Source organism: Brachyistius frenatus, unplaced genomic scaffold, assembly GCF_029030835.1.
Source record: "Brachyistius frenatus isolate BFR_SWC_R1_liver_20210118 unplaced genomic scaffold, ASM2903083v1 Contig_98, whole genome shotgun sequence".
Classification (NCBI taxonomy): Eukaryota; Metazoa; Chordata; class Actinopteri; family Embiotocidae; genus Brachyistius; species Brachyistius frenatus.
This window is the reverse complement of record NW_027210697.1, coordinates 1,141,152-1,162,800: the sequence shown is the minus strand read 5'-3', so window position 1 is coordinate 1,162,800 and position 21,649 is coordinate 1,141,152. Positions and strand designations below refer to the sequence as shown.

Here is a 21,649-nt window from a genome sequence, read left to right as displayed (position 1 = left end):
CATTGATGAGTTAAACTAAAGGATAAATAAATAAACAAACACATGACCTCAGATTTGCGCTATTAATCTGGCAGCAAACTGTGAATGAGTCAGGGCCTTTTTCTTGGGCAGTCATAGACTCGAACAAGCCTGCATCAGACTAATGGATTAGGACTTACATTATCATTTCTGTAAATAGAAATGAGCACGCGCCATTGTCCACGTACTATATCTCATCTAGGCATCCTTATATATAACAGAAGCATTTGAACGGGATGAAGGGGGGAGGATATATTCAATTTTTGTTTTTTTGAAAGCTCTCAGCACCACTAGACCATTTGTTATTCTGTATAAACTGATTTATTTGTCCACACAAAAAAAACTAAAACAAATCAATGCATGCAGTGCAAACTGGTGGAACGTCCAAGAAGGAATTTTGGCAACAGTAACTTCAGGGAACATATCCACATATTTATACTGGCAACCTTAACAAAGACATTATGTGAGCAGTTTGACATGGCTAAGTGTTCCATCTCATGTCAGAGACGGATGGCATTTCACATGTTGGTTTTAGCATGGCGGTGTGAAGCACTACGTTTCCACCTCCTACACACTAACGGGAGGGTATTTTTAAATACTGGTGTCATGGCGTCACATCGAGCTTGCGAGGCATATGGCCGGGGAAGATGATGGCCAATTTCTGGGATTTGCTCCAACAGTGACAGTTGGCGTCCTACGTCACCACCTTTGATTAGGAGCAGCATGCAGTGTGATGGACATGACACAGCCTCCCTCTCTCTCTCTCTCTCTCTCTCTCTCTCTCTCTCTCTCTCTCTCTCTCGGTGAGGACACCACAGAGGACACGTGCCACGGTCCCACAAGACCGTCACCCCAAGGCCCACCTTCATCAGTTTGCAAGAAAGAACTGTTATCACTTCAGGCGAGGTCAGAGAATAAACATGACCACGGAAAAAAAAAAAAAAACTGCACACACCCTGCATCAGATGTGCTTTAATATCAAGCCAAGACAACAGGTCTGCCCAGCTGCACAACAGACTTAAGCAATTGAAGGGAACCTGTCACATTAGCTGGGTGACTGGTTCTATTGAAAAAGAAAAGCTGGAGAGGCATGCAACCACATTTAAAGGCCCTGACTGAAAGCGGGATCATTCTATCGTGGTGAATCAGGCACTATGTGATGCCTTGCATGGTTTCGACTGACACACCGATTAATGTGGAATTAATGTGCAGGTGAACACAGATAAAAACAACATACTAGATACGCATCACAAATCTAAATTTAATGAAACGACAAAGTCATTCTCAGAGACATTTAAGCACAAATAAGCACACATGCATGCACACAAAATTACTCGAAATACACGCTTACATGCCGACACACGCATGCAGACACACACACATGACAGACGCTTTCCTGCAACTGAGCATCTGCTCTTTGATTATCACGGTCTGGAAGACTGTAAGGTGTGAAGATGTCTGGATCTCATCTCGCTGCTTTACAGTGTAAGAAATGAGAATTCCAGCACTAGTCTGCTGATGTTGAATAATAAACACCTCAGCTCACCTCAATCCAAAACAAAGAACTTCTTTTAAATATTAAGACACACTGTTCATGAAAGAAATATAGTTCAGGAATACAATGATGATGATCTCATAGAGGTAAAGCACTTTTTATTTTTTATTTTTTAGGAGTCCCGAGGCCCGGCACTGGTTTAGTTCCATTTGTATGATGAGCACAGAGCCGCTGATGAATATTCATGAGGTGTGATACAACATTGGTCGATTGTCAGATTGTCGCTCCGTCTCCTGTGGCGATATTAAATCTCTGAAAGATTTATTACTTATGAGCATTGAAAATATCTCCCTTTCATTTCCTGACCAAACACACCTGAGAGAACCAAGAGAGGGTGTGTGTGTGTGTGTGTGTGTGTGTGTGTGTGTGTGTGTGTGTGTGTGTGTGTGTGTGTGTGTGTGTGTGTGTGTGTGTGTGTAATTATCCAGTTACAGCAGCATAATATAAATGAACAGGGTATGTAAGTGATTGGAATCCTTAGGGGAGCTGTTTTACAAAGTCACATTCTATCAGAGTTACACGACACCAAAATTAAAAAAAAAAAAAAAAATGTGGACGCCCTTTTGTCTATGAAGCAAATCAACGTAACCTCGCACCTGAATCACAACCATATTACCTTTTTTTTTTTTTTTTTTTTAAATACTACTATTCCATTTCAAGATGGATCAAGCCCCGAGTAGATTTGTGGATGCTTTGAATTTCAAGTGGCCACTAATTAGAATCAACAAAAGCACAATTTATTTTTTCTTTTCTTTAGGTGGTGGGAAAAAAAAGAAGAATATCTAGTGATGTGCCTTCCATGTCTTTAAAAGAACAAAGGTAGTGATAAATTAATTACTTCAAACACCGCAGAGAGAAAGGCTTGTCAAAATATTAGTGCCTTTGACATTTAGCAGGAGTTTCACCGGGTTCATTCCCCTCAGGGGTATCATCTGTTTTATTCAACATGTGAAAAAGGCAAATAGCTGTTCGAGTCCTTACTGCAATACTTCGTCTCGAGAAGACAGCTCATACCATTATACCTTCAACTCATGCCGCTGCCGCCCTCTTGCACGTGATGTGCTATATTTCAATTCACTTGGTGATGTGAGGGTGACAGTTATTACATTTTAAAAGACGATTTTCTGCTATGAGATATTCCCATTTGAAAAAAGTGACAATGCCAATTGCGGCAATTGGTTTTCAAATAAGGGCCAAAGGGCTTTTTATACACTGGAAGGATTTATTTTATATTTTTGGAATTCCATTAACGGATCAAAACCAACAATAAAATCATCCAAACAAATAATGTGTCAAAACCTGATACAACTTTGATCATTCCTTTGTGCCTTCAAGCCCCATTGTTGTCCAAAAGGATTAAAAGCGACATCAGAGAGCCGCACTTGCTGGACTGGGTGAAATGGTCCTTTTTTCTTGCGAACACGGTCACCATGCTGTGTCATAAATACTCACAAGTTCGCCAAATGTGTATAAATAAACAGCTGAAAATAGTCCTCAACAAATGTTCAATGCAGTCTTCAAATTAGTTCGCCTATCTTAAAAATGTAAGTATATTTTTGTGACCCTGTATTTAAAGATTTATGTCTTAGTGTCTTTGGGGTTTGGATCAAGAGTCAAAGAAAGGACTGTGTCATTTCAAAGGATACGTTGACAATAAGAAATAAATACTTCATACATGTGCCAAATATAATGGCAGCCTGGTCCTTTTTCCGCACACAATTTTTGTCCAAAAAGTACACTTTTTTTCGTCGGTCTTAACAGAAAATTAATTCAAAAGGTACAACAGAAAGGAGTGCCCCTTCCTCACTAATTGAGACCCTGTAGATTCAACCTATTTACCCACATTCATATATGGAATCTGCCAGGAAGTCCTTTTGGCACATAAAATGTGGGGAAAGTTAAAACTTTACCACAAATCTATCTACAACTTCAAGGAGGCGAACCATCTAAAAATAAAACCAAAACAAACAAGCTAGACGAACAGCTGGTTCAACCTGAAGGTCAGAGACATCATACAGTGACTAAAGATTTTTCAAGGGGCTCTTTGGGCAAATAAGGAAGAGGAGCTTTACTGTGTAGTATCGCCTGATGTAGATAAAATGTACTGACTGAGTTTTGGGTGATGTACGTCAAGTGTTCACAGATCCTCCCTGATAACGATAAAGGAAAAGCTTCAGTGTGCCTTGTTTGTGTGAGATTTTTAAAGCCTACTTGTCATCTCTTGAACCTATTAAGGACTTTCCACTCGTAGATGATAACGACAGTTTCTATAGATTCATTCAGAGTGACCATCATTGATAAACAGCGCAGGGAGAAGGGGACTTTTAATTAAATGAAGGGTGGTGATGGAGTGGAGATAAAAACACTGACAGCGAATCACAATGCAGCAGCAGCAACGCGCTCATTCGCCGCCTTTAACCATTGCTAACTTCTCAAGATATTGTCTCTGTTTACCATGTAAGGATTGCGTGGCTCATTTCCAGGAGGACTCTGCCAATGTATTTCCTTTGAAGTGGTAATTGGATGTGCTGGAAGCCATCTTTGTTTTCAGATTGGAATTTTTTTTTCAAAAAAATGCGAGCATGCACGTGTCTCTCTTGGATCTCACACTATTAAATCTTAATGCTTACTTTTCCCTCAAAGTGTGACTTCTGTTTTCTGAAATCGGTATCTGCATCAGTATTTCTTTGGCTTTGGTAGTTTTGAAGGTGAATACACAAATGATCCCAGTGCCAGTGTGGTTTTTTTTCTCTCCTTGAAACAACACTGTGAAATTTAGAGACTTTACTTCTGTTTGAAAGACTAAAGCGCGGTACTGAAGAGCTTTCGGGAGGTGTTCAGTGAAGTTAGAAGAAGGGCAGTATCTCTGAGATAGTCTCACCAATGATATAACATTGGTCAGTGTTTCTAAATTCTCATTTTACTTCTCTAATTCAGGCTGACTTTTTCAATAACGGTACTGAGTTAACTCAATCTAGCAACAGACAGCGCGATGAATTGCCCTGTCAGTCACTCTGAGTTTTACATTTGCTGCTAAACTCGCAATCTGCTCGGCTGTAACACAATTAAGCGACTTCAAATGAAAATCAGTGTTGTTCTGAGTACATTGGCAAGGTAGACATAAGGAGACCCAGTTGGTTTCCAAGTGTGTTAAGGGGATACAAGGAGGCATCAGGAGATTAAAAGGGAGAAGAAATGAGAAAAAGTGTGTGTGTGTGTGTGTGTGTGTGTGTGTGTGTGTGTGTGTGTGTGTGTGTGTGTGTGTGTGTGTGTGTGTGTGTGTGTGTGTGTGTGTGTGTGTGTGTGTGTGTGTGTTGGGTGGTTGTGGGGAAATAGAATAGGCTTGCAGCCTACTCACCTAGAGTGACCTCGGTCTGCATGGGCATAGACAGCGCTGGGTGCTTTACTTCGCAGCTGAACAGGGCGTCGTTATCTAGCTGAGGGTTGAGCGTCCAGGTGAGCCGGGCCTGCACCACCACAGAGCCGTCGCTCTGCGGGACGTGAGTGTGGCTGAAGTAGTAGAGCGGGTCCGTGCTGTGAACCCAGCGGGGGAACTCCCGGCTCACCACAGTCTCTGGGATGACCTCTGTCGCGGGGCTGGGCTCGTTGGCTTGCTGGCCCTGAGTGTGGACGCGCTGCGGGGTCTCCGTGTACAGGTGGGCAGCCCGCCCCTCGGGGTCCAGGAGGGAGAGGGACCGCTGCAGCTTGGTGTCGTCGAGGTCCCTGCTGATGAGCGGCCTGGCTCCTCTCACCCCTGCTGAGCCGCCTCCCTGCTCGCCGGAGGAGGGCTGAGTGTAGGAAATCACCTCTATCAGCTCGCCATCACGCTTAAAGTACACCTGATACAGAACAAGAAGAAACAATAGATGGACATATTTTACTTAACTAGATATTTTTTTCCCTGGCAGAAAGGAAATAAAAAATGTACAACTTTCAATTTCCCTCTACAGAGTAAGTGGTCGCAACAAGCCGTAAACACAATATTGACATTAAATTAAATATTAAATATTGACAGAATTAACACTCTCTTTAGTTCTACTTTGGTCTCCACCACACTGCTGAGGATGATATTGATCTCTTCAGCTGCTAAATGTGCCATATGTCCACATGTAAACTGCTAACTTTGTCTGTGTGAGGAGGTTTCATGCAGTGATCTTAACAGATCTGAAAATAGAGGCCCGTTGTTAATAATTGCAATAAATTTGTGTTGGGCACAAAACCTAAAAACTGATATTAGTGCTAATTCTCAGGTTTTGTCCGCACAGGCGTCATCATATTTTTTACACTGTTAATTGGTTAAATTATTGATCAGTTTATATAAAAAAATATATATTTTAGAATTGGCTCATCTGCTGCATCTGGACAGAATATTAGAGTCCTTCACCATCAAGTAACATCTCTGGCTGCGTAATCTCTTGACGGGGAACTCACGCTCCCATTTCGGCACATAACCTGCAGATATTAGCATTGAAAGCAGATTGTACAGCCACTGCCTGTGGGGTTGCTGTGCAGGAAACAGATCTGGCTTTTTTTATGTCGTTGAATACAATAAATTTCAATCCACAATTCTCTCTTCTCTCAAACTTCTAAAGATCAGACAATTATTATTACAAATGCTGCATTTGACTGTATTGTATGTAGGTTTATTTTTTGTGAGAAGATGTTTCAAAGATCTGACTTACCAATAACCTACATTATCAATAGGGACCCTGAATCCTATGCAGCTTTACAATAAATTGCCTAAAAAAAAGTGTTCATCTGACTGTATTCATCCTTCAGCACTTCAACATCCATGTCAAGCTGATCAACAATAGGTATACACACAATATCAAACTTCAGTATTCTTCATAGTATTTTACATAAAATGCTACAATGACGCTTTACAAATGGAGAGATTTATTTGTAAATAGAAAAACGATAGCCTTCAGAGTTCCCTTTAAACTGTATTTTAGTAACTTTAATTTCAAATCACTAACGGATGGAAGCTGTCGCTGTGGACGCCCTTGTTGCTGAGGTTATTTTTGGACAGATACAACATCGTTACAAGCTGTGTTGTGCTGATTGGTTGTATCCTAGTATTTATAGCCAGTTCTAAAAACTGTGCATCCGCCTCAAAGCTGGCTGATGCACAACCACATGGGGCTGAGTACCCTTGCTCAAAGGCATTCAGCAAAGACGGATACAAAATAAAAACCTTTCAAACACCCATAAACAACCTGTTGCTCCCACCAATTCCCTTTAAATTGATCTGTGGTCCCATCTACCTGCGCTACACTTCCAGTACACAGAAAGGCTGTAAATAAGCCTGTCCTTTAAACTGTGACACATTTTTTTCATAGATGTGACTGTATAAGTTGATGCACAGCAGTTCTTATTCAGTTTAGAAGATTTCAGCTCAATTTAATTTCTTATTTCATAAGACGTCCTTCCAGTTTTTTTGTTGAGATAAAAAATGCCTCATTTTGGGGCAGATTTCTTTCCAAAGTTTAAGTGAATCCCCAGGGTTATATTGATGGAGCTGTTGCTAAAAGATACCAACACCTCAAGCACAGAATCCATTTACAGTTTAGCACTTAAACTACAAAAAAAAATACGAGATACAGATATTACAATTTTGAATAGGTAATTGTAGCACCTGCACACACAGGTGCAAAGACATATTATTCCATTCCATTCCACCTTCATGTTCATTTTAAATTAAGGTGCGCCTGGTTGCAGGTTGTCTCAGTTTTACTTTTCTGGAAATCTGCCTCTTGGTGAGTTGTTGGTCACTTAAAGTTAATCACTGCGTAACGTCCATGAAAACAAAAAAATCTTTCAACACATATTTTTAAGTCTACAACATCTTCTGGTGAACCTTTGTTAGCACATTGTCCAACAAGTGTATTGACAAGCGTAGCATGTAAGGCTAATTTAGAATTAAAGAGCCACTGTCGAACAAATTTCACTCCATTGAATTTTACCCCGAGAATTCAATATCCATCAGTCTTTATCTGAATTTACCTCATGTGCTGAACCAGAGTTTACAATCCAGCAGCACAATGGGAAGTCGAAACATCAGCCTAATCCAGAATGACCCCATTGCGTCCCCTACTAACTCAACAACATCCGAATAGAAGAAGCTTCTTCACTGTGTATTGAAACACCTCATTAATTATCACAGCAGGTGGAGGGAGAGCGGTGTGGATTAGAAAGATCCATGCACCTGTTCTGTAAGTTGTTGGACAAAATGGTGTGGGTACACAATAACACCTGTGTTGGCTGGATGGATTGTTATAATAGGGAATTAATTCCATAAGCCCAGATAACAGATTTGTTTCCATAAACATTAACACACAAGGTAATTTATAGGCATAAAAGAAGTATTGATTAAACATCTACATGACTTAACACAGTGCACAGAGCACAGTGTTGCGTCAGCTTCTCAACAAGTCAGAAATAATACTTTATTCAATTGTTACCTCAAGCAAAAAAAATAAAAAATCAAGCCTCAGTTTACCTATTCATAGTGATCTCACCATGACTAAATATCTGTCTCTGCCACCTGTCTGCTTGAGGTATAAGAAAAGGAATAAATGAATGTTTCATCAAAGACATGAATGAAATGAATGACAGATATGTAGCTGCAGGGAGATAGTGAAGTGTTATTTCTGTGTCATTATCCCGTTCTTCTGCTCCTTTTCATTCACCCCCCCTCCCAGACTCACATATGGAAACAGAGCAGACAGAGATATAAACAGACATGTATAGGAATTAGACTGTTAGGGGAGCTCAGTGACTTAGTCATTTTAGATTCATGTTGTCTAATGAATGTCCTATTATGGGGATGCAATGAGTATATGAGTCCAGCCTTACTCCTCGTCAAGGCATTTTGTCAGTGCATGTTTTCATCATTTCTGAGACATATTTACCATGATACTTCGCATACTTTTGCAGTATGTGTAACTGATGCACCAGCAACTACTGTGAGATACAAGTCAATATGAGAATGTCAGAATGTGTTGGTTTTAGTACTGACAATCAGGGTTGCTATAAAATAAATAAGTAAATGTGAGTACTTTTACTTGCTAATGAATATAGTAAGACTATAGTAAGCCCAACAAATTTGAGCTGGGATTGAAGGAACAATGTGGAGGATTTAGTGGCAACTAGCGTTGAGCACAGTGGTGCAACATGGCGCACTCAGTGGAAGAAGACCTGCTCCCTATGTAGATATGAAGGGCTCATGCTACGATAACAAAAACACAATGATTCTTAGTCTGAGGAATTTAAACACTAATACAAATGTAATTATGAATATTATATTATTGACAATTGATCCTCCTAAATCATACAAACGTTAAAAAAAATAATCTGTCAGAGAAGAATGCAGCTCTGCAAGGCCAAGATTTGAGTTCTTGCAAAATGTGTTTTGAAATGATTTTAATAGCTTTTCTGAATGCACTTCACGGCTTAAAGCAGCCAAATTGGCAGGAGGAGAAAGACATCTGACAAATGTCCCTGCATGCTGAGCACCCCAACAAACAAGCCACCAGGACCCTGTGTCTTTGCAAATAGTAATACGAATCAGTCAAATCATCTTTAAATCTATGCACAATTAGGAAGCATCTGTCATCACTGCAGACTTGGTTGGTGTTCCTTCAAGCTACCTACTAATTTGCAAAAAAATCCCATTTCCCATGTCCTTGTGTGACAGGCAGAGATAACAGAAAACACATCACTTCTTTCATTCTGTTCAAATGAGAGAGCAAACATTGATTAATTTCCTACACATGATTATAGAGGTGACAAAATAACACTGAGGATGTCTTTCAGTGTGATACATGTCTCCAATAAATAGTTGCATTTCCCAAAGTGACAAGTGCACTTTTGTTGGGTACTGCTTTAGAAGAGTCACCTTACACACAATTACCCAACATCTGTTCTGTAGATGGAAATGAGCTAGTAGCTAAATCTGGTACAGAGCATCTCCTCTCTTTTTGAGATGAATGATTTCTGTACATGGTCCCTACTATAAGTAAACTTTAACTTAAACATTGTCAGAAAAAACTAAATCTTTTTTATACCAAGAATTAAAATAAGTGGTTATTAATCAGTATACTGTCACACAACAGGCAGTTTCCTGTCTTTAAAGATGTCATGAAATAGTACATTTAAAGCTTCCAAACATCCTTTTCAGGATTTCAGGAAGTACATCTGTAGTTTATAAATCAGGCAACAGAAGGCCCAAAATGGGGACACTGGGTCCTATTTTCTTGCTTGTCGTGCTTTTCCGTGCTTGTGCCGAGTTGCAATTTTTGTGGATCAACGTGGATCCTGCGCACATTTCAGCACAAATAGTGAAGGATATTTACGCACGGCAGCTTAACAGGCCAATAAATGAATGATTGGTTAATAAATGTGGCACACTAAAATTTCCGATGCAGTTTATTTATTAATACCATAACATCAGTGACGTTTGGAGCACATTGCTCTTTATCAGTGTTGTCAATTAATTAATTGACGGTTTCATGTGTTCTTTGTTCACTTTGATGTTTAAATAATGCCAGTGTTTGGCACCTGTACAACATTTTTTTCTTATATCCAATATTAAAATGGTTCCCACACTGGGCAGTGGTTCTCATAATACCAGAGAAAGAGTTATTATTAATATTAGTTACCTCTTCCCAAGCCAATGTAACATCACCAGCCCATGGAGATCGACTTGTAGTACCATAAATTTGGTCATTACGAGCCTGAACGTCCCAGAAAGGTATGTCAGTTTCCCTCTGCGTAAAGTCTGGATGGTGGTGCCGGTTTGTTCCTTCTTCAGCCATTAGAAACGGAAAATACAGTGTGCCACAGCAATTATAAAGGGAATGAGGGGAGCTGATCTGGTTGGCCATGATTGAAGTCGACTGTGATACACCTTCGAGCTATCTATTCCTCCTAGTTCACCACTTCACCATGCTGCAACAGAGTTGTGCCTGTGTTTGTGTTCACCAAAATTCCACCACAAATATCAATCCAACAAGTTGGCCGCACCTACTTGCAGGTGGATAAAAATAGGGCCCACAGTCTCTTGTCAAAACACTGGCTTGTTGCCCTAGGACATGAAAAATAGGTCTCACTCTCATGTAAAATAGGATTTCTGAGTGTTTTTGGCATTGCAGTTGTATTGTTCTTGTCTATAAACAGAGTTACTGCACAGAATGAAGTGATTATCAATCACGAGTCTGTTATAAATCCTCCAAATACTTCATAGTCCAATATGTGCAGACAAAGAAAGCAGACACAAACCACTTACTTCATTCTCAAATGAATTAACACGGGGAAAAAAAGAGAGATGTAATTCTAAGCAGTAGCCCGTACACAATGCCAAGACAGTGGTGAAATTAAGCCGGGATGGCATGGAAAGGGTTTTGTATTTGCCTGTGAATAGACTGTGATGAAAGCACCTGCACTCTGCACACTGCCAAGCTGCCCTCACCTCACCAACATCTCAAATCCAAAACCTTTTTAAAAATGTAACAATCATGCATGGGTCCATATATATACCTTTATGTTGCTGCAATTAATCATGGCGGTGTCAAAAGGACAAGGTGGTAATTTTCACAGTGACAGAATGATTCAATGAGAAGCAGGAGAAAAGGGGAGAGAAAGAGGAGCGCGGCAGCGAGAGAGATCCTGGCCATGACTTAATCAGCTTTCCTTCTCATTATTAACTGTCATTATCTTTCCTCTTTTCAATCAGTGCTTGCTTGTGCTCTGAGGATGTTCTAATAGTGGCACTGGGAACTATTATTGATATGTCACCAGCTTGCTTCAGTGACATCAGATGCCGACAGATCTTGAAACATAATGGCAGACACTTTTAACACATGCAGTCCATTATACTTAGCCCTCTAAGCTGCACTAGGGGCAATCTGGCATGCTGGGTGTCTCCAAAGCAAAAGCGTACGAAAAAGTGGGAGCTTCAACACACTGGATTCATGTGAGCTAGTAAACTGCATGCAGCATGATCAAAGGCAAATATGGGGAATCTGCTTTATTACTTTAAAATATAGAATATGATTGAAAATACGGTGTCAAACTACTCAGTACTAATATTTTTAATGATGCAGGAATGCCAGAATAAAATATGAGACACCTTATTATTTCAGTGATTACTGCAGAAGATGGATAATATGAGGAATATAGCCGGAGCTCTTATTATCATTATGATATATCATAATTACATTATTATTCTATCAAGTAAACATTATTGACCGTGCTAAGTTTTTATTCAAGTCCTAATTTGACACTTGAATAAAAAAGACCATATTCAGCCGAAAGAAGGGACAGTCAGAGCCTTCTTAAACTGCTTTTAATGTTAATGTAACAAGACGTGCAACTGTAGCAGCGCTGGATGACGTTAAACAGTTTCACATGTCTACACTAAGCCACAATCAAGCGTCAGACTTTGCACTGGAAGCTGGAGGGACAAAGAGAGGCTGTAGCATTGCAACAAGGCAAAGTTTGTTTTATTTCAGGAGAGCTAAAGCAAATTATTCAAATCAAATACAAAGCGTATGTCTCCGTCTATGACCAAAGACATTTTGTATTGAATGGTGTATTACAGAGCATTGAGGTTGTTGAACAGTGAGATACAGTCAAGGCTGTGGTGATCTCATCACAAATTAAAAGGTCTTGAGATTATGCTTTTTCTGGCCGTAAAGCGCACGTAGAAATGGGTAAGTGAATTCGACTTTTTCTTACACACAGCCTTTTAAAAAAAAAAAAAAAAAAAAAATGTTGGCTCATTATTTCTTTAATCTATTGATTTCTATTAAAAAACAAAAATACAACAGGTACAAGTAAGAAGAAACATTCTAATTATCTGAAAATCTGATGATAAAAATAACATTTGCAGCTTGAACACGGCGTAGCTTCAGCATTTGCCTTGTTTTAATTACTTCAGGGGGCTCATCTGCAGTATAAACAGCAGCTCTCATCTTTTCCACCCACTTTTGTCTTCATTCTCTTTTAACAGCGCCCATATTCTGAGAACTGCTCATCATGAGAGGACCTTGCATGGCGGTGCTTTCTAACAGCAGGAAATAAAACAACCTTTTGATGCGTGGGAACATTAAATGTGGGTGAAATTGCATTGAAATTACGTAATCCTTAAACCTTGTATAAAAGATATTTTTTTTTATGATAACAATGCGTCACTGACAGTGAATCTAAAAATAATGTGACAGTGGGAAAGGGTTTGCTCATTGTGATGCACTTACAGAAAATCATAACGCCAATCTGCAGCTCCACTCAGATTTATGGAGCTGTATTGCAGTGCTGCAGCTCATTGTTTCGCTGTCCGGCCTTCAACTTTACTGTTATGGTTCACTCTCATCGTTCTCATTGTGTTGTCATCGGCTGCAGCTGGCAGCTGCTATTACCTCCAAAATCTCAGACACAGTTGGCAACTAGCAGGTAAAAAAAAGTGGAGCATTTTGCCTCATACCTTCTCGACAAGCAAGTTTGTTGACAAATTCACCATTTTCTACAAAGTGTTTTATATTTTTGTGTTCACCCGGTATCCCTTGTAAGCTTAATTTTAATAAAGAATGGCATAAGATATGAAACAAAGTTGCAAATAATACAAAATGTGTTTTATCCTAAAGTCTATACACATATCACAAAAAGGAAATCTTCATGTTTGATGAAATGATGAAGTCTTTGGTATATTTCCTTAGATTCAAAGATAGTTTAGTGTATGCAACACCCGGGAATTGTCATATTTAGCAGCTGTTGCTAAACGCCGGCTTGATCATTTGGGTCAGTTTCTTTGGAAGTTGTAAGCCACTGTTGAGCCTTGGCTCACAATGATATGACATTGAAAATAGAGCTGACAACAGCTCATTTTGCAACAAGCCCTCCCCCCCGGCAGCAGCACCGACAAAGACTAAATGAGTTTCATCAAAAAGCAAAGGCAGCCGTTTGAAGTTGCAGTCACATAACTGGGCCAAAGCAGCAACACTCAAACAAATACTTACAAACAAATAATGAGGTTTTGTTATGCAGCATGACCGTGGACAACAGCATAAATAGAACAAATGGACACAGTTTAAATGTGATATTTGTGTTCATTCTTCAGCAGTAATTCTATGTGGGCAATATATAAATTAAGAATTATGCCACAACAACGTGATTTTTATCTTGTGTTTTCTGCAACCTATTGTCAAGTAGCGGCTATACTGTATGTTTAGCTTTGATTATTCCAAAACAGCTACTAATTGGTATGCCAACATTTGTGAAATCATTTGGCAATACTGTTTGCTACAAAGCTTAACCCTGTGGTATAACAGTGAATAACCAAACAGAGATTGAGCCAAACACACATGAAGCATGCTCTACATCTCAAATGACTACACTTGTTTCCATGCCATTTACAAATGAATATTTTCTTTTCAACTGATTAAGGACCACAGACTTCAAATGAGATTAAAGAGAACCTCGCAGGAGCCTGGCGAGATTGTCCTTTGAAAATCTATCCATGAAACCCACCAGAGATTGTTTACTGGGTTTTGATTTATTTCAACAGTACAAGGCAACTTTGACAGGCCGTGATCCACTCCCCATAGAGGCAGTGTAACTTTCCAAACTGAAAGTGTTTTTGTTTTTTGTCACGTTCCTTGGATCAGACTTGACTTTAGATTTGACTGTATATTTATATTTGGCATTATTCCAGTGCAAACACTGTGTCTGTTTGCCAAAAATGATATATAAGGCTAGTAAGCAATGCTGAAATTAGATTCTGTCCTGGCACCCTGTACAATATGTAGAAGTAAATTTCCTCCAATAGTTTTCTGGCTCACACAATGACACACAACTCTAAATTTAACTAAATTAATTCCGTGCTATAAGCGCACTAGGAGCATTAAGGGCCCTTCACACTCGTGGTGCTCGCATACAGGTGTTTTCACTTATATTGGCTATTTCAGGACTGTGTGGGTGTGTACCAACTGTGCTTCATTATCATCTGAGTCTCCTGTTCGTGTTATTTCATGTGTTTGTTTGTGGAACAAGTTATACCGTCCCACTTTTATACAAAACAATATATAAAGTTTGGTGACTTTAGCAAACTTCCAGCATTCTGTAGCTTTATCCAACTTCAAACAGAATAACTAAAAACACCTGTGCGGGTGTGCAAGATTTTTAAAGTCTACTAGTGTTTTTTTCTGTCTGGTGGTGACAAAGGTCTCCCATTATGGAAATAAAACGAGTTAATCTGCAGATGTGGCAGACAGGACTTGTTATATTTTAGGCTCATGTTGGATTCAGTGTTTCCTCTGTGCAGGAGAAATGGATTTTGCTTTGAGATGATGTAGCATGAAAAAAAAGAAGCAAATTGCTCACTACACTGAATTAAATCTGTGCTTTTTTTGTCCATTACTGCCAATTTTGCAGATTCGGTGTCATTACTCATTCACTTTTAACACCTTTAAACAAGTGGTCGACAAGTCAACTGCGTTTTTATAAACAAATAAATGCATATTTGTTATAATTCCTTGTTCTAATGCATACAGAGCATATCACTTTTCTTTTATAGACTAGTTTATTTACCATTTAAAATTTTGAACACGTTTAAAGCCTCTTTCACTGAATACTTTACATCCTGGGGATCATGAATGCCTTACCTACAGAACTCCAACTGGATCCAAACTGAAACAGCTTTTAACCCTTTGAACCCTATAGGTTTTTTTCAAGGTAATTTCATAACCTTCATTTTTAAGCTCATATCTTGTTCATTATGGGGGCTAGCGATTCATGCTGTATCTTGTTTTTTTTCAGGACAATCTAGGCTATCTGGATCTTTCATCATTTAATTTGATAATACTGATTTTTTTTTAATATTAGCCTTTATATTAAGGAAAAACATAATTTTGTCTTAGGAAATTGCTATGTTTTAATTAGTGTTCGAGGATATCCTTGTATGTTGTTGTGGCTTAATAATGTTTTTGTTCCTTTTAATTCAGGTTTATTGCTTAATTTGATTTTAATGCCTCAACTATTTGAGATCCATCTGATATGCTTAATTCTGTTTGATGTTATGAGGCACTTAAATTGTGCTGTGTAAAAAAGTGCTGTCGAGATGAACCCAATCGATTTATGTTTTTTTCCTTGATGTTCTTCTTAAACTTGCACACATTTAAAATGTATGCATTTTCTTGTATGTGAGTTTTATTTATTGCAGGAAATGAAATAATTATGGTGGTCTGTAAACAGATTGCTCCTTTAGATTGCACTGCTGCTTAAAATGCCATTCTTGAGTCGTTAAACTGCTGGGATGAAATTACTGTAAACTGCCTTTGCAGCAAAAAGCTTGCATGCATTTTATGGCATACCAAAACATTTTATTGTATCTTACTTTTTTTTTTTTGCAAACTGCTAATACAATAGTGAAATGAGAAACCAAACAGTATTTTTTTTTTTTTTTTTTCCAAAGTCAGTGACTCACTCATTTGCTTGCTGAGCCAGTGACAAGGCTAATTATAAGCGATGTGACTGCGCCAGTGACACAGAGAGAGTCCAGGCTTACTGACCAGCTGAAACCTTTCAGGTCTCTTTTTCTTTATTATGAGTTTTAAAAAAAAGGAACCAGCAGCACCGAGCTTTAATGGCTTAAGGCTCCCCATGAAATCACAACAGGGGAGAACCTCACTCATCACACCATCAACCACAAAGTACCCAAGAGACGGAAATCATATTCACCTTGTATTCACCTCTCACTGGGCTCATAATTGCTGAAGATAGGTGTGCTCAGGGTCTGGAGTCCATTACCATACACCCATGGACGATGATTAATGACCCGGTGGGAACTAACAGCGAGCAACTGCTCTCAAACAGCGTCCGTAAGCTCATATGCCACCAAACACCTGAGCATATGCTTCAGATATTTGCAAGTCCTTGTCTTGCACTTCAAAAAGTTGAGGAAAAAGTGTGTATGAAAGAGTCTGGAGAGTGTGGTCATGACTGCATGAGTGTGCACACTAGTGTTTCCGTGAGGGTGTACAGTGATAATTCTGTCAACAGTGATCATTGCTCTCATGTCACTGTAATTAGATTAATTGCTCTGAATGCGGCCATCAATAACACTAATGTGTCTGTTTTTCTAAATCTGATCTACCTTTTATAATGACTACATTACGTGACAAACTTTTCTTGATAGTAATCAGTCATAGGTCAATCTGTCAGTGAAGGTAAGAGCGGTCCTGGTGACAGCTATTGCAGGAATACACCAAACTTGGACCATCTGGTTTTATTTTGCAAATAATGCTGGATTTCTGTTGGAAGCACTGAGATCAAAAACTGTGCTGTTGTCATGCAACTTATTAAATTCTCTTTAAAGAGTTTTTTCTTATTTTCTTTTTTTTTTTACTGGAATGTTAAAAGCATTCATACATCATAGTGCCCTAAAAAAAAAACACCAAAATAAATAAATTAGTTAAATTCAGTTGGCAACATGCAACACAGCTTCTTTTACTCAGTAAACAACAGGGATCTGTGTGCTGCAAAGGCAGGTCCCCAATGAACACGCAGCATGATGCATCTTCAACAGCAACTCACCGATGGGGCTGGTTTCCCTCCCTTCGCAGTGCAGACGAGAGTGAAATTCTGGGCTTGGTATCGACTGAAAGGGGCCGGAGTGTTCTCTGCCACCACTGATATGTTGTTTGGAGGTGCTGTGGATGACAGGGGGAGAGCTATGTGAAACAATATCCAACACAAAATGCAACCTCAGATATTTCTAAACAGCAAAAAAAGACGTCCGCTTTCACTTTCTCGGTTGCATTCCAGGAGTTAGTTTGTGATGAAGTGTCATCTAGGGTTTATACATGTAGGTGGAAAAGGCACTGGCAATACTGACAGCACAGGAGGAGCAAGCTGCAGAGAGAAAGAGAAACACTGTTCTACCCAGATGTTTAAAATAAAACCGACTCAAACAAATCTGCAGACCTGCTTTATCTTTCCACTGTATCTATATTCAAAAAGAAAGCAAGAACCTGCTGAGAGAATTTCCACATAAAATGGTAACTGAATGGTTTGGGACAATATGTTCAAAACTCCCCAGGGCTCATGTGAGTCGGATGAGGCTGATAAGGTAGAAAATCTCATACATATCATATCACTAACCCTCTATCTGAATCTCTCTAGGGATCCCGGCAAGTATGTCATGGTGGTGTAAAGGGAAAACATGTGCGCAAGACTTCACAGCATTATAGAGGAGTATGGGGAGGAGAAGGGGTAATGAATGGAAATCTCCTACATCCCCCATAAAATCCGCTGTTCAACATGCAGTGCTCTGGCCTTTGTGTGCTGCCTTAAATATGAATGTGAATACATCATAGACCATATTGTAGTAGGGAAACATCACATTTTAACTGATGATACTGCAGCAGATGATGACCAGCTGCACAAGGACCAGTTGAATTGTGAATACTGCTGCATGTCAAAGGCACTTTTCACGCCATTAGCTGAAGATACTACGTTTTTCATGTATTCTAAATCTCTACATGTCTTTTCTTCACGAGGCTCTACATGCACCGCCATGCGCGGGCAGTCTGTAATCGTCTGGCATATTATTTCCTTTCAATTTTGGCAGCGGGATGTTTTAAGAATACTTTAACAGGCCCGAGCTTCAATATGAATGGGAAAACATTTGTGAAATCGGCCAAGGACTGTGAGGTGAGACAAGAATCTGGCAAATTTTCGAAATCCACGAGTCATGCTTTCAGGCAAAAAGAAAGGTCACGTGGAGAGCAGCGCCTTTTTCAGGCGCCAGTTTTGCGTGTGAATCTATCAAGCGGTTTTAAACAGACATGCCACAGCAATTAATTGATTTAAAGTGGGAGGCGGCTGGTGGGGTGGATTTAGCTGCTGGCCTGGGTGCCTCTGTGTATCCACACCTCTTAATTGCTTATTGATGGAATTCATATGGTTGTAAATTAACCTTAGAACACTCCATTAGCTTGCTGACAAGCCTGTCTCAACCTGGCATATGATAAGCTGTCAGAGGTGTCCGCTCCTGACCAATCATGCTCAAGCACTCAACACAGAAGTACTGTATGTGAAGTGCATATGGCGGACTGAAGCTGCAGCACTATGTAGAGCATATCTGCAGACGATAAAATAAACCAGTCCAACTTTATAGATTTAGAATATTGATTGCTCTATTCCAAAAAACAGCATTGTATTCCATTTTGTAGAATCCAGTAAACATGTTCCTAACACTGTGAAGTGCCACCAATGCGGCTGTTAAAAGTTATGACTCATTTTCACAGCATTAGCAGCTTCACACACAATCAGATCATGAGACGTTTGCAGCAATCTGTGGAGTTTTAATACATAAAACCACACATTTAATTCAGAAAACCCATCCTATTAGATTACAAATAATTACTGTTAAATTGCAAGTTTCCACATGACTGATAAATATTGATAATCCCCTGAAAAGTACTTCTCCAGAACAATAGTAAAAAAGAAAAGAAAAAAGCTTTGTTTAGTTAGAATGAAATCCCGAGGACAACCTTGTAATTCTTCACCCCGGTCAAGTTAGTTCAGCAGTGATGCACATTAAATCATGGCACTGTATTATTTTGTGCCCTGTGGGTGGTGGGAGGGAGGGTAGGTGGGGGGGGGGGGGCACCGTATGGGAGTGAAAGCTGAAGACGTCAATAAGCATTGGTGAAATAACTGTGAACAGCGCACTGTTTGCAAACACAACAACCCTGTATGGGATGAAGATGGTTGTCTATGGTGGTAGAGTCTAAGCCTTTTATACCTCATTTAATTGCAGTTGTAACTTCTGCCACTTGTTAACGGTTAAGATTACATTTTCCTTTGTTGTTTTGTTGCATTCTTTATTGAGTCGTTTGTTTTACTGAGGTCTGCATAACATTCATATGAAAACAACAGCTAGATAATACAAAATTCTCTCTTGACAAGTCCAACACAACCGTTAATGCTGACATAATGCTCATACAAAACAGAGAAACAGAGAAAAACTTTCAAACGCAAAAACAAGTCACAGTTAAGTTTGCTAAACAATATGTAGTCTTAACAGAAAGATATATAAAAAAAAAATAAAAAAAATTGTAGAAAAAAAGAAAAGAAGCAATGTCAATACCTTTAACATTCTTCACGAGGTTTCTTTAAAGGCTCCGAATATTTTGAGTACAGATATAAAAATTCCAAAATCCTCTCAGTGCAATTTGTCCCTTTCTGTTACATTATGAATAAGCTGTACATCAGTGTACAGGTAAAACTGGTAAAACTCTGTATGCCTGGAATTCTGATTGTCAGACTATTTATTTATTTATTTTTCCTCAGAAATGATTGAAATCTGTCATGCAGTGTGTCTTGAGAGAATCCAAGCATTTATAGAGCTTCTTCGATATATATTTTCACTTTAAGTACTTCCTCTTAAGAAGGAGTATTTTTTTCCTATCTTAAAGGCTCATGGAATTCCTTCTAATGCTAAAACATTCTGAAACCTTGCCCTTAGAGTTTTTACCTGACATCACATTCATGTTAAAAATACCATTGACTTCTCTGCAAAACACACTATATGAATTAAGTTCTATTATATCCTGCAAAATAGATCTTGAAACGCATTAAATGTGAGGTTTGCAGTCCTACAATTTATTATTATTATTATTTTTTTTAACTGCACTGACACATCACTGCATTAAAAGCAGCATTTAATTCCTTTAGTCCCTGGTAGCGCGACTACACCAGTTACAACAATAATGATCTCTCCCTCCATTTCTCATTCACCACCTCCTTCTTGTTCTACATCCTCAAGCACCATTGCTCTGCTATCTTTTCAAAAAAACAAAGACAAAATACTGCAAATGGGATTGGAGAATGTGCAAAACAGGAGCCTGTTTAATTCTCCTAAGAGACTGTTTTCCCTGGCCTCATAATTAAAGGATTTAGAGCTCTGGAGACAGCTGGACTCACAAGAAACACTCCCAACGTCGCCTTGTACTAAGCACCCAATCCTTCGGTCCACATCTCTGGGGGTTTATTTTTAGTGGAGGAAAGAGGGGGGAGATAAATGATTGCAAAAAAAAAAAGAAAAAGAAAAAAAAAGGTGCCAAGGTCAGCCTCTGCTTTCACTTTTACTTTCAGTAAAAGTAATTCAATGATGAGTATTTGATTAAGCTGCACTTTTTCATTGTGAGCTGAAATGTTAAAGTATGAACTTTGAATTGTTTCACCCGACTAAATGACGCATTTCACTTCTCAGTGTGGTTTTCATCACAATCATTACAGGACAACTCACTCAACAAATTCTCAGAGTGACAGCTAAAAAAAATAAAAAATAAAAATCACAGCAAGAAGTGAACTTGTGAAATTTTCCACTTAGACCCAACATTAATTATCTAGAGTATCCAAACTGCTGCATGTATGTTTGTCTTCACCACGGCAGGTAAGTTATAAATAACCTCTACAGGTGAAAGATGGTATTAGTAACTTAGAAGCAGTTAATGTTTGTTAAAAAATTAAGTCAAATTAAATAGCAGTCAAATGAGAACAGTTTCTGCAATCATTTGGCCAATGTTTACCATTCTACAGCTCATGATTGCCTCTTTTATTAGCATTAATGCACAACATATGCTTTAGTCACCAACTATTCAATGTGGTTTCGTACCGTTCAGTAACAAAAGATCATCAGTTTTGAATGCTGTGCTGCTGAAATTTGCTTTTAATAAGGACTTTAAAGACTAATTTCAGTTAGCAATTGGAAAAGATGATAATTCATTTTGGTTTGTTTTCATATTTAAAAACATACAAAGATTGGACTTTGACTGATAATGGCACAGTGAATACTGTATACTATTTATTCTGGATATATAGTTGTATATATCAAACCACATTGAAAGAGGGCCTTGAGATGACACAGTGCTATCAGTATGCAATACAGCTTTGCAGCTGTATTTGGAATTATAATTTTAGAGTTGAAATTGGAAGTAATAACTCAGACTGAAAGAGACACAAGTGAATCCCAAAGAACACCTAAGCAATATGTCCCACCTTTTAAAGCCCCAG

At 38.9% G+C, this 21,649-nt stretch overlaps 1 protein-coding gene across 2 annotated transcripts in view; it reads right to left on the bottom strand.

Moving 5' to 3' along the window:
• The window catches only part of igsf21a (immunoglobin superfamily, member 21a), a 157,898-nt gene that overhangs the window by 11,282 nt on the left and 124,967 nt on the right, over positions 1-21,649 (bottom strand). For both annotated transcript variants that reach the window (XM_069711315.1, XM_069711316.1), the window contains exons 5-6: positions 17,162-17,277; positions 4,932-5,412 (exon numbers count right to left, since the gene is read on the bottom strand). In XM_069711315.1, the coding sequence (XP_069567416.1) occupies positions 4,932-5,412; positions 17,162-17,277 (597 nt within the window). The remainder of the gene's footprint in view (positions 1-4,931; positions 5,413-17,161; positions 17,278-21,649) is intronic.